The sequence below is a fragment of the Trachemys scripta genome, chromosome 1 (assembly GCF_013100865.1).
Source record: "Trachemys scripta elegans isolate TJP31775 chromosome 1, CAS_Tse_1.0, whole genome shotgun sequence".
NCBI lineage: Eukaryota > Metazoa > Chordata > Testudines > Emydidae > Trachemys > Trachemys scripta.
The window spans coordinates 333,067,065-333,079,583 of record NC_048298.1 but is presented as its reverse complement, the minus strand read 5'-3'; the positions used below and the strand labels follow the sequence as shown (position 1 = coordinate 333,079,583).

The window sequence follows — 12,519 nt, the reverse complement described above, 5'->3', positions numbered from 1 at the left end:
GAAAGTGAGAACAGGCATTCTCATGGGACTTTTGTAGCTGGCATGGCAAGTTATCTATGTGCTAGGTATGCTAAACATTCGTATGCCCCTTCATGCTTCGGCCGCCATTCCAGAGGATATGCTTCCATGCTGATGATGCTCGTTCAAAAAATAATGCATTAATTAAATTTGTGACTGAACTACTCGGGGGGAGAATTGTATGTCTCTGGCTCTATTTTACCCGCATTCTGCCATATATTTCATGATATGGTAGTCTCAGATGATGATTCAGCACGTTGTTCATTTTAAGAACACTTCCGCTAAAGATTTGGCAACGCAAACAAGGTACCAATGTTAAATTTCTAAAGATAGCTACAGCACTCGACCCAGGGTTTAAGAATCTGAAGTGCCTTCCAAAATCTGAGAGGGATGAGGTGTGGAGCATGTTTTCAGATGTCTTAAAAGAGCAAAGGTCCGATGAGGAAACTACAGAACCCAAACTACCAAAAAAGAAACTCAACCTTCTGTGGTGGCATTTGACTCAGCTGATGAAAATGAACATGCGTCGGACAGCACTGCTTTGGATTGTTATCAGTATGGACACATGTCCCCTTGAATGGTGGTTGAAGCATGAAGGGACATGAATCTTTAGCGCATTGGGCATGTAAATATCTTGTGATGCTGGCTACGAAAGTGCCATGCAAATGCCTGTTCTTGCTTTCAGGTGACATTGTGAACAAGAAGTGGGCAGCATTATCTCCTGCAAATGTAAACAAACGTGTTTGTCTGAGCAATTGGCTGAACAAGAAATATGACTGAGTGGACTTGTAGGCTCTAAAGTTTTACATTGTTTTATTTTTGAATGTAGTTATTTTTTTGTACATAATTCTACATTTGTAAGTTCAACTTTCATGATAAAGAGATTGCACTATAGTACTTGTATTAGATGAATTGAAACATACTATTTCTTTTGTTTGTTTTTTACAGTGCAAATATTTGTAATCAAAAATAAATATAAAGTGAGCACTATACCCTTTGTATTCTATTATAATTGAAATCAATATATTTAAAAATGTGTAAAACATCCAAAATATTTAAATAAATGGTATTCTATTGTTTAACAGTGCAATTAATAGTGATTAATTTTTTTTAATCGCTTGACAGCCCTGCTCTTTATCATTTTTGTTGCTCTCCAGTTTATCCAAATCTGTCTGAAGTGTGATGCCTAAAACTGGACACAGTAATACAGTTCAGTCTCCACCAGTCCGAGTCGACCTGAACAATTATTGTCTGTAACATTCCTGTTAATACACCCCAGAATATTAACCTTTTCGTGACTGCATCACATTCTTGGCTCATACTTAATTTGTGATCTATTATACTCCTCAGATCCTTTTCTGCAGTACTATTACTGGCTAGTCAGTTACTTTTTTGCTATACAAATATCATACAGGAGGATACATTTGAGCTACACAAATATAAACAAACTGACTTGGTACAATCTCTTATAGTTTGGTAGCCTTGCTTTTGATGCCTGATGTGGGAACTAGGAAACACTGAAATCTCACCACACCAAAGAATGACCCTGGGTGGGCAACTCCAAATTTAACATAGTCTAATCCTGTATAAAGACTCTTCTGTGTGAAATTAACACCACCCCACCCCCAAAAAAGTGAATTTGAACATAAACAAGTACTGCATTCAGGTGTTAAAACAAGTTTTGACTAACAACCTTCTTGTTTCTATTCTGGCTATCTATCGTATGATGCTTTTGCCTATAACACTGGAATTCTCCTTCCCAGAGTCAGGACTCAGTCAAGTTTATAGGTTTGCTTTCTATTTTAAAGGTGCTAAAGGCAAACAAGTCGTCAGTGCATAAAGAGCAGAGATTATAGCAGGCAGGTGTGGAAGGAAAACATGATTAATTGATAGGAAGAGCTTTATTAGGCCCCCAATGCTTAATGTTTCAGGCTTTAGAGATATTAGTCTCTGGGTGGATGGCAACTGAATTGATGAATAGACTTAATTGAAAACCTAATGAACTACAAACTAACTCTGGGCTGCATGGCAACTTGAGAGCATGAGTTTAGCAGCATTGCTCACTATGAGCTAGGAGTACAAATTCACTTCACACAGGCCACCAGACAGCCATCAATAGTAATTATTTGCAGCCACATCACGCTAAGAACTGTTTAAAAACATAAGAGGACATGGTCCCTGACACAAAGCGCTTATAGTTTGACCAGGTTCAGCAAATGAGTATGACAGACCGAGGGAAGGGTAGAGGTAGGATGAGGTGAACAAAACTAAGATCACATAGAAATCAGAGAGTGCCAAAATGTGCATGCCACTTTACATAGGCTAAGACATTCCCTGGCTTACAGTTTAAAATTCAAGGAATTCAGTATTCTAGTAATGACATGAGTATATCGGAAGAGATCTTATTAACTTCATATTTCCCCAGCTCATTTCACTGACTGATGAATCTTGAATGTTAGCCAAATGTCAGAAGGCAAAAACTGGTAGGGAGAGAAGTTTAATCTTAATGACTTTAAAGGGTTCCTTACAAGAAATTGATTGTGCAGGAGAGAAACCTTTAAGTGCTTGATATTGTCTTTTTCCATCTCCCTTTAATTGAGGTTTCCATTTCTAACAGAAAATATATAGCTCTCATTTTCAGTAACTTAACGAAATACTATCGTGTAATGAAACATGCTTTGTATTTTAACAGCAGTTTTATTGTCAAGACTGAATGAGTTTTATAATGTTAATTGTAATTGTAGACTTTATCATCTAAATTCTGCTACAGTTAAGTAGTGTAACTGTAGGTATTGAAATGAACTAATTTTGATTTGTATCTTGCACTTAGTATATTGAGTGGTAGTTTTTTTGCAGCATACATCTTCAATTCAAAGGCACTTTTATTTTCCTATGCTGCAGACAGCTTGGATTTATAGATGTATTAAGCAAGGTGAACTAGATATACTAGTTATGGTGATCTTTATAGTGCTCAACTTGAAGTGACCCATTAAGAGTTTGAAAGTATCATAAAATTTGGAGCTGATGTCTTAATATTTCATCTGCCCGTAATATTGACCTGTTAACATTTGGCTCTAATGGCTCTTTAAAATTCTTTTTAAATGTCACAAATAATAATAGTGGCTGAGCCTGTAGTAAAGAAGTCCTTTGAAGTCCGAACAAAATAGAGGTTGTGTAATCACAGCTCTAGAATGTGTTGTAGATCGCTTATAAGATACTGAATTTAAAGGCAAAAACTTGTACATGGTAGTACTGATAGTGGTTAACATGTCAGTTTTAGAATCTATGAGCTCAGCCTGTAAAAGTCGAACTGGCAAGACGCAATGTGAGGAAGAGTCAAAGTGAGGAAAGAGTGTAGTAGTAAGATTAAAATTGTGAAATTAACAGCTTCATCGTGAACAATCGTTTAAATCTCTCTGCAGAATTTGCATGTCTGATGTTAATACCGTACAGTAATAGTGAAGGTTAAACTTGAATAGGCTTCAGTTACATTGGGGCTAAAATGATGGTTTTTATAACAAGCAGCAGCTGAGAACCAGCAACTATCCATGATGATTCTAATGCAAAAGTATTCCTGTGTGCAATGTACTTTCCCATTATCTAAATCTCAGTATGCATTTAGAGAGCATACAGAATGTGTTTCCCTTATTACATACTGTACAACAGAAATAACCCCTTGAAATATGGTGGTTGTGGGCTCTATATAGTCACTATTGCACTAGGTATTCTAAACAAGACCTTGAGGGGAGAGCTTTGGAAGACATTTGCTCCGAGGGGGGACTTGAAAAAGGAGACAATGGAAACATGGCAGCCCAAGCCAAGGAAGGGTTTCTAGATATAGAATATCTCATGGAAGAAAATGCATGAAATGTAAGTGGGATTTGTGAGCAGTTGGTGTGCAGACTGTGCAGATTCATTGGGATTGGGAGTCTGCAGAAACAGAAGGCTATGGATTTACCTGCACTCAGAAGTGTTCTTGCTGGTATCTCAGCAAATGGTTCTGCTTAAATCAGACTAATTTTAAAGATAAAATATTGAATGTGTGCTTTCTAAATCTGACTTTTTCTTCTGACCTTTCCTCCTCAGGTTTCCACTGTATCCAAAGGGAGGAGAGAGACTTCAATTTGATTATGGAGTTTACCTTCTCAACAAAAATATAGCACAGGTTGGTAAATTGAGACTTGTTACAGAAAGACGTGGTAAATTCCTAGAGAGACATTCTGCCATGTGATGTCTGCACAGTGGCCGGTATTAAATGAGTGCATCTCACTTTTGTCAAGTTTTTTTTTGCATCTTACATGAGCTGCTGCAAGAGGCCCACCATCAGTCCGATGCAGCCGGACATAATGAGCATCCTTGGACGCTTGGGACTTGCACTGTTCAAGGGCCACTTATGTGGTGCTGTATATGGCCCTTAAATGGTATGCTAAGCAAAAAACCTATTGATTTGATTATTTTACACCTGTTTTGTATACTGATGATTGTGCAAAGCCCAAAACAGCTCACAAGTTATCTGTTTTTTCAAATCATGCAGCCTTTAACTGAACACTGTACTTTTGATGTGGTCCTACAAAAACTGTAAAAATGTTCACATTCTTAGTCTGAGAAGAGACCATATGTGCTCCAGAAGATCTACACCTCTACCCCAATATAATGCTGTCCTCGGGAGCCAAAAAATCTTACCGCGTTATAGGTGAAACCACGTTATATCGAACTTGCTTTGATCTGCTGGAGTGTGCAGCCCCGTCCCCCCTCCCCCCCCCGGAGCACTGCTTTAACGCATTATATCCAAATTTGTGTTATATTGGGTCGCGTTATATCTGGGTAGAGGTGTATTTACTTTATTCCTATCCTTAACTTTATTTTTCACTCTTGATCTTTTCCCATATTATAACCCTAACCAGTTCTCTCTTCCTCCCCTCTTCTTGGTAGTGTTTTATCCTAATCTATGTTAATATCTGTTGCTAATACCTATGCTAATCTCTGTTAAATAATTTAAACTCCTTGTTAAGAAATCATGTCCTTGTACTGGAAAAGTGCTGTGATTATTCTGGTTTTTTACGCTTCGATTTCTTTGCTATGTAAATTTTATTTCATATATTTTGCTTCCTAAATAACCTGTATAAATTTTGATTTATGAAAGTACTATTGGCGTACCTGCACTTAAATGAAGACGTGGTCCACTAAAATAGTAGTCGTGTTCAGTCTTCCAGTATTCCCAGTGACTCATCTTCATAAATCATCTCTGTGAATGTGAACAGAGGTCTCATTTTAAAGTGTTCCCTGTTCCTAAAGTTACAGATATCTTCCATTGAGGTTAATGAAATAACTGGTGTGTTAAACAGCTAAAGAAAAGTCAGTGAAGACATAACTTGGCTGTATGTCTGTATTGGCAATAGAACTTTTCATCATAACAGCAGGTCGAACACTTCTCCTCCCCCCCCCCCCCCCCCCAACCCCCCGGAAACTAAAGCACTTGGTATATACGTAGTAAGTTGACCCTTAACCACTAAAATTTAAAGGGAAAGAATCATAAGTTTGTCCCTTTTAAGTACTGCTATGGGGGGCAGAGTTGGGGACTGTCAAATTCAAGTGGGCTTTACAAACTCTTAAGACACCTGAAAATTATTCAAAGATGGGTTTAGTTCATCTGGAACAAACAGAGGCTCTTGTGTATGCAGAAGGGAGCTGATGTGGGTGGACTTACACTGGTTAGTGGGGAACTGGGAAACGAGAATGCTGCCTCTGCCTCCTTCTTGCAACACCAATAACCTGCGGTTGGCAGTAGGGTCTGAATGGGAGCAAGGAGCTGGCCACATTCGACAGCAACACTCCTGTCGGCCAACCAGTTTTCTATTAAGAGTTAATATCGTTCAGATCTTTAACTTCCCCAGGGGCACCTCCATGGCTACTGTGTGAAGCTGCATGAGCCAGGGTGCTAGAGCCAGTGGAGTGTCCTGGAAAGAGCTCTGTTCTCAAAGTCTGAGGAGGCGCCTTTCCATGTGGGTCCTAGTGATCTGTGAGAGTGGAAAGTCTAGCCCCCTGTCAAGTTTGCATCACACCCAGCCTCTTCCTCTTAAGGAAATTCTGCAAGGTTCCCCTCAAGTCTTCCTGCCTTTGTAACTTCTTCCACCAGGTTTCTGTGTATGTGAGGAGGAGACCTGGTCCATAATACGTAGTTACTGAAATCAAAGCTTCTCTAAAAATTAACTGGTGTTTTGTAAAACAGGGTAATAAGAACGGAAACCGCATCTTGCACTCAGGAAAATTCAGGTGGAATTTATAAGTAAATCAGTATTAGTTTTGTAAAGCATTATTTGGGAAACATGCTTTGCTGTGTCAGTTCCCATTCAAAAACATGTGTTTAATTCTGTATGCATATAATAGCTTTCAACTGAGCATAAATGGGTTTTGGGCCCAGAATTTTTCCCTTTTATTTGTAAAATCCAAAGCCCTTACTAAGCACATGGAGCAGTTTTCTCCTTCTGTGATGGTTGCCATTAGGAAACCCAGTAATGTCTAGCTCCGTTTGGGCCTGATTGTAGTGATCCTACAAGAAGGGTTTAAGAAGGAGAAATTAGGACCTTATTTTTTTCTGTTAAGTATTTTAACTGTGGGTCCATCAATAGCTATTAACCAGTGTGGTCAGGGACACAGTCCAGTGCCCTGTGTCCCTAAATTTAACTGCAGGTGCTGGGACTGGATGATGGGATGGATCACTCAGCTGCTCTGTTCATTTCCTTTGAAGCATCTGGCACTGGTCCCTGTTGGAAGACGGGATATTGGGCTACATGGACTTTTGGTCTGACCCAGTATGCTCATTTTATGTTCACTGCCAATTCCCTGAAATAGTTATGTAGAAGGTGATCATTACTTTATCAAGTTGTAATTATTAAATTATCAAATGCAGACCATTGGCTAACCTGTACTCCTTCCCCATCCCCATGTCTCTATACCTCTACCAGCCACCCTCTGTGTCCCTGTACCCCCATCCCTGTCCCCATGTATCTGTGTCCCCACCCAGCCACTCCCTGTCCCTATGTTTCCCTGTACCCCCTCCCCTGTCCCCATGTCTTTCTGCACCTCCCTCCCCCCTGTTGCCGTGTGCCTCCACTCCCATTCAGCCCTGCCCCAGTCTGTCCTCCCCCACTAGCCCTTATGAGCCCATGTCTGGACCCAGCACCCCACGCTGTCTGTATCCCCATAGCCCTTGTCTCCTGACTTGGCCAGCTGCGAAGAAGGCACTGCAGGCTTTCTCTTCCCTCACTGGCAGGGAGCTGCCGCTTTGTTCTATCGCCACAGTGCCCTCTGGTGGGAAAAGGTGGAACTGCAGCAACATTTTGGCAGAAGCTTATTTCTGTGCAAAAAAAATTATAAATCTGCAGTGCTCATTAATTATGCACGTGCACAATAGTGCAGAATTCCCCCAGGAGTAATATACAACCAGATCATCACCACAGTGGCCTATTTCTCAGGGGCTGAGAATGTGACTACAGATGCACTCAGCAGGTACTTCTTCGAAGATCACAAGTGTGTAATAGGGTGGGGTTTATTTCCCCACATTTAGTCAGTGGGGCACCCCTCAGACTTATTCACCAAAGGCTTAAACAGGAAATTTACCCACTTCTGTTCAACTGGCGGACAGGATCACCAGTTCTCTGGGGCAAAGGTATGCTCAAAATAAAGAGACAAAGCCAGAGTCATACTAATACTTCTGACCTGGCCCAGGCAAATGTGTTTTCCTTATCTGATGCTGCTGCCCATTCGGTCTCTGATTTACTCGTCACATCGCTCCCCATCTCCTCTCCCAGGAAGGCAGGAAGATTTGTCCACCCCAGCCTCCCAGTACTTCATCTCAAAGCATGGTTGGTCATGGCTCACAATATTAGAGACTACCTGCTCAGAAGACTTAAAAATAATGTTTCCTGCTGTGTAATAGTAATCTACTTGCTACATGTCTTCTCAAAAATGGATGAGGTTTGCCAGGTAGTGTGACCTCAGGCAGGTTTCACCGATTACCTCATTGCTTCTAGACATAGGAGCTAAACTAGTAACTCTGCAAAACCTTGGGACTATTGATGAGCTCCATAAGAGTCCACCTAGCAGCCATCACGGCTTTCCACCCACACACACAACCCTCCTAAATACAGGGTTATTCCATCTTTGCCCACCCAACCACAAGAAGATTCCTCAGAGGGTTTGGAAATCTTTTTGCTAGTTCAGCACCCTATTCTGGTATGAAACCTCAATCTGGTCCTTAGCTGCCTCACAAGACCACTGTTTGAACCACTGGTTACCTGTTCACTGCTCCATTTGTCAAAGAAGACTGCATTCCTGATAACCATCACATTGCATGATGGGTTGGAGGAATGGGGGTCCCTGATGGCATACCCCTCCTCACAGTATTTTTAAGGACAAGGTCACGCTATGACCCCACCCCAACGTCTAAGCTCAGGTTTCTTCAAAGTTCCATATCAATCAGCACATTCACTTACCTGTCTTCCACCCCAAACCACATCGAGATAACCAGTAGGCACTGCAACACAGCCTTGACCTTAGGCGAGCCCGAGCCTTCTATCTGGATAGGACAACACTTATTCTACAAGGTCCATTGCCACATCTATGGCCTTCCTGAAAAAAATGCTCATTATTGAAATCTGTAAAGTCTCTACTTTGGGGGGGTGTGTGTGTGTGTTCACCAAACACTAAGCCATAACTCACTACTCTGCTTCTGATACTGTTTGGCTTTCCTGTATTTTCTTCCATATTGGACTCTGCTCCGAAGCCCCCTCTGCCTTAGATGACTAAGGGGGGATATGATAGAGGTGTATAAAATCATGAATGATGGAGAGAACGTGATTAAGGAAGTGTTATTTACCACTTCACAACACAAAAACCAAGGGGTCATCCAATGAAATTAATAGGCAGCAGATCTGAAACAACCATAAGGAAGTATTTCTTCAGGCAATGCAGTGTCAACCCATGGAACTTGTTGCCAGGGAATGTTGTTATACTTTTGGCCTTCACTAAGTTTAAAAAAAAGAATTAGACATGGAGGATTGGTCCATCGATGGTTACTAGCCAAGTTGGTCAGGGATCGTGCTCTGGGTGTCTCTAAATCTGAATGCCAGAAGTTGGGAGTCGATGACAGAGGATGGATCACTCGATAAATGGCCCTGTTCTGTTCATTCCCTCTGTAGCATCTGGCACCAACCATGGTCGGAAGACAGGCGAATGAGTGAGATGGATCATTGCTCTGACCCAATATTGCCATTCTTAGGTTCTTATTCAGCGTGACAGTTCCCATTGTACTGGGAAGAAAATGATCTACTGTGATCATGCGGTAGTTACTGAAATAACAAACTTTATTTATATTGGACCATCAAATACAAATTACACCTCTACCTCGATATAATGCTGTCCTCGGGAGCCAAAAAAATCTTACCGCATTGTAGGTGAAACCGCGTTATGAGCTAGAGGTGTAATTGACGATAACCCAGGGGAAATTAACCATTATACTTTATGCATTGACAAATACTTGTTTAAACAACAAATTTTTTTGGTAATTGATAAACGTGAGACGAGTGAGTAGAAGCATGTGTAAAGTGGGTAGAAGTGTTTGCACACTGCCACCTGTGGATCAACGTGTTGAACCAAGCAATGAAGTATAATCTATAGTTCTTAGCAAAGAAAGCAAGTACAAGAGGCCCTTGGTTTAGCTTAGCACAAAATTGCAAACAGGGTGATGTTTGGAGGTGGTCATGTTCTCCAAAATTTCCTTTTTCAGTGTCAAATTATTAGTGTAAAGCTAATCACGTAAAGGAAATTAGATTATGTATCCAAACAAAAATCTTGTTTAACTTGTAATGACTTACGTTTCTCCTTGGGCTTTTGACCCTCTTTCAAGTCTTGATGTAATGGTTACTGTAATGTAAAAGTTCACAATGAATGAAATCATAGGAAATGAATGTGCCCATGTCTTGGAATCCAGTAACTATAACTTCATGATACTGAGGAGCTTAAAAAGTACGAAGGCATCAACTTTGGAGTTATAATTTAAGCAAAACACTGGGATAATAAAAAATAGCATCAGTTAGAAAATTCTGTGCACTTTGGTTTTTTTGGCATTTTTTAAAGCTGGTAACTGCACTATCTTCTAATTGCTTTTTTTAATTTATGCTGTGAAAAATAATCATGGCTTATGAGACACCTCTGTGGGGCCCCTGACTCTGTACTTCATCACTGTTTTTATAAGAAATCTACTAACCAGCAAGGTTTATAGGAATACTTCACTTACATAAGTGGCCTTTTCCCCCCTATCTTTCATTCACAATTGTTTCCCATATCCTTATTAGGATACCAAATAAATTCAAACTGTGAACACTAATATGGGCTACCTCTCTGGAGGGGTATTGTGTTTACTTTCATGGAAGATTTCACCAATATCTAAGTCTATGGGTCCAAGAGGAAATGTAGTTTTTGGCTCATCTAAATGATTAAGTATACAGTGTGTTATGCATGCAAACACATACTCTTATTTCCCATAACTTTATTTACTTAATACCTATGGGCAGTCTCCACTAAACAATATTGCAGTGAAAGCAAAATCCAGTATTAAATATCAGCTTTTCTCAATTTCAGTTTTAAGAATTGTAGAACCATATTTCCGTTACTATCTGGGAAACCGTTGCAGATCACTGAAATTTACAAATTAGAGATTAAGCAAGTGCATTACTATCAGATTTTGTTCAGTTACTTTGACAATTGTGGTTTTAATTTGCTGAGTTATAATGGATCAGAAAATGTACTTTAATTATTTTTACAAAATACAAATGCTTAGTAATGAGAGACTTTTGCAGTGCTCTAGTGTTAAAGATTTATTGAAAGATGGGGAACAACCATCACTTGTTTGCAGATTATAGTCTGTAGTTTAGCTAAATTTGGCTTTAATGTAGTTTTGCTGTTCTTGAAGATAAAGCCAAAGTTTCCCCTTTCTATGCAGAGTACTTTTTCCCCCCAAAAAAATATTTTATTGCTGCTACAAGTGAATAGTAAAATCATAATCTTAGGTAAAAAGGATACCAAGAAAAAACGTTTAAAAGGTTGTTGGTCACTTAAACTGCAGCCATATAGGCTGTACAAAAGCAGTGAAATAAAATATGTAAAGCACACATTGAAGGGTTATACAAAATTTGAAGCAAGTCAAACAAAGCAAAAGGGGATCTCAGTTTGTCCAAATATACCAGTAAGGATATTGTAGTTTGGTTTCTCAGTCAGATCAATTTTGTACATTGATCTCCCCTGACATTCAGATGGACCATGAACTGAATTCTAAATGGGAGAAGGAGATGCAGAAACCACCAGCCACAGTTGTCCCCAATTCGAACCTTAACAATCTCAGTAAAGAGACCAGTTATTGAACTACCTTTTGGCCTCTATTTGTTACATACCAGGTGAGGCAATATGGGGAAATTTGCAGTACCTATTTCCCTTTCTGTACACTTTAAAAACTTCAGTCTTTAGAGCTGACAACTGGGCACCTTTCACAGGTAATCCGTGCATTCATTCTAAGGAAAACAAAGAATCCAAGCCTCATTGTTAGAGAAACTGAATTAGGTCAATTACAGCAGTGAACTGTTCTGTAAGTAAAACAGTATCGAACTTTGCTGCTTTGATTGTTGTATGCCGTATTCATTACTGTTCTTTCAAAGTTCTGAGGGTGGTTGTTCCAGGCCAGCAGGTAAGAACACCTGCATCTCAGCATGAGGAATCCTGTGCTAGTGTTGGTACTACCATACCTTGTACTACCGTACCTTGCTCTCTGGATCAATGGAGGACTTTAGTCTCCAGGGCTGTCAATCAGGGGCCTGTCTTATGAGCTCTAAATTCACAACTAAACAATTGCAGATCAAAAACCTGCATGTCAAGGTGGTTTTCAGAGAGATTCATAGTAGTCAAATCCAGTTGATATGGGGAGGTAGGGCTGTCACCTTAAGATCCGAACACAGTTTCTTTTATAAAGAGGGGAAATGGTTTTATGTACATGCAGTTTATTCAGTGTTCAAGGAACTGCCGCAGAAATGGAGGCAATCCTTGATTTGTTTCCACAACTCTTCTTTCAGCTCTTGTCTTTCTGGTTATGTTCTTTCTAAAAGCATACCAGGGATGGGTTTTCATGGTGGGGTTTTTTTAACTCAAACTTGTATTTTTCTCAGTTAGAACAGACTTGAAGATCTCTGTGTAGCTTGAAAACTTCTCTTTTACCAACAGAAGTTGGTCCAATAAAAGATATTACCTCACCCATCTTCTCTCTCTCTCTCATAAAATATAGGCAGGCAACATGCTAGTGAGCAAATAAAACTTCAGATTATAATTTCCCCCAAAAAAGGTATAAACACAGAAGACTGTTTATATAGCAACAGGCATAATTTCATTGATTCCCCAAGGTTGTTTATAAAGCAGCAGGCGTTTATAACACTTTCTATTTTGATTATTGCATTG

General features: G+C 39.9%; 1 protein-coding gene across 2 annotated transcripts in view; it reads left to right on the top strand.

The window, feature by feature from the left end:
• The window catches only part of UVRAG (UV radiation resistance associated), a 128,752-nt gene that overhangs the window by 101,825 nt on the left and 14,408 nt on the right, over positions 1–12,519 (top strand). For both annotated transcript variants that reach the window (XM_034759150.1, XM_034759151.1), the window contains exon 13: positions 4,105–4,183. In XM_034759150.1, coding sequence (XP_034615041.1) covers positions 4,105–4,183 — 79 coding nt within the window. The remainder of the gene's footprint in view (positions 1–4,104; positions 4,184–12,519) is intronic.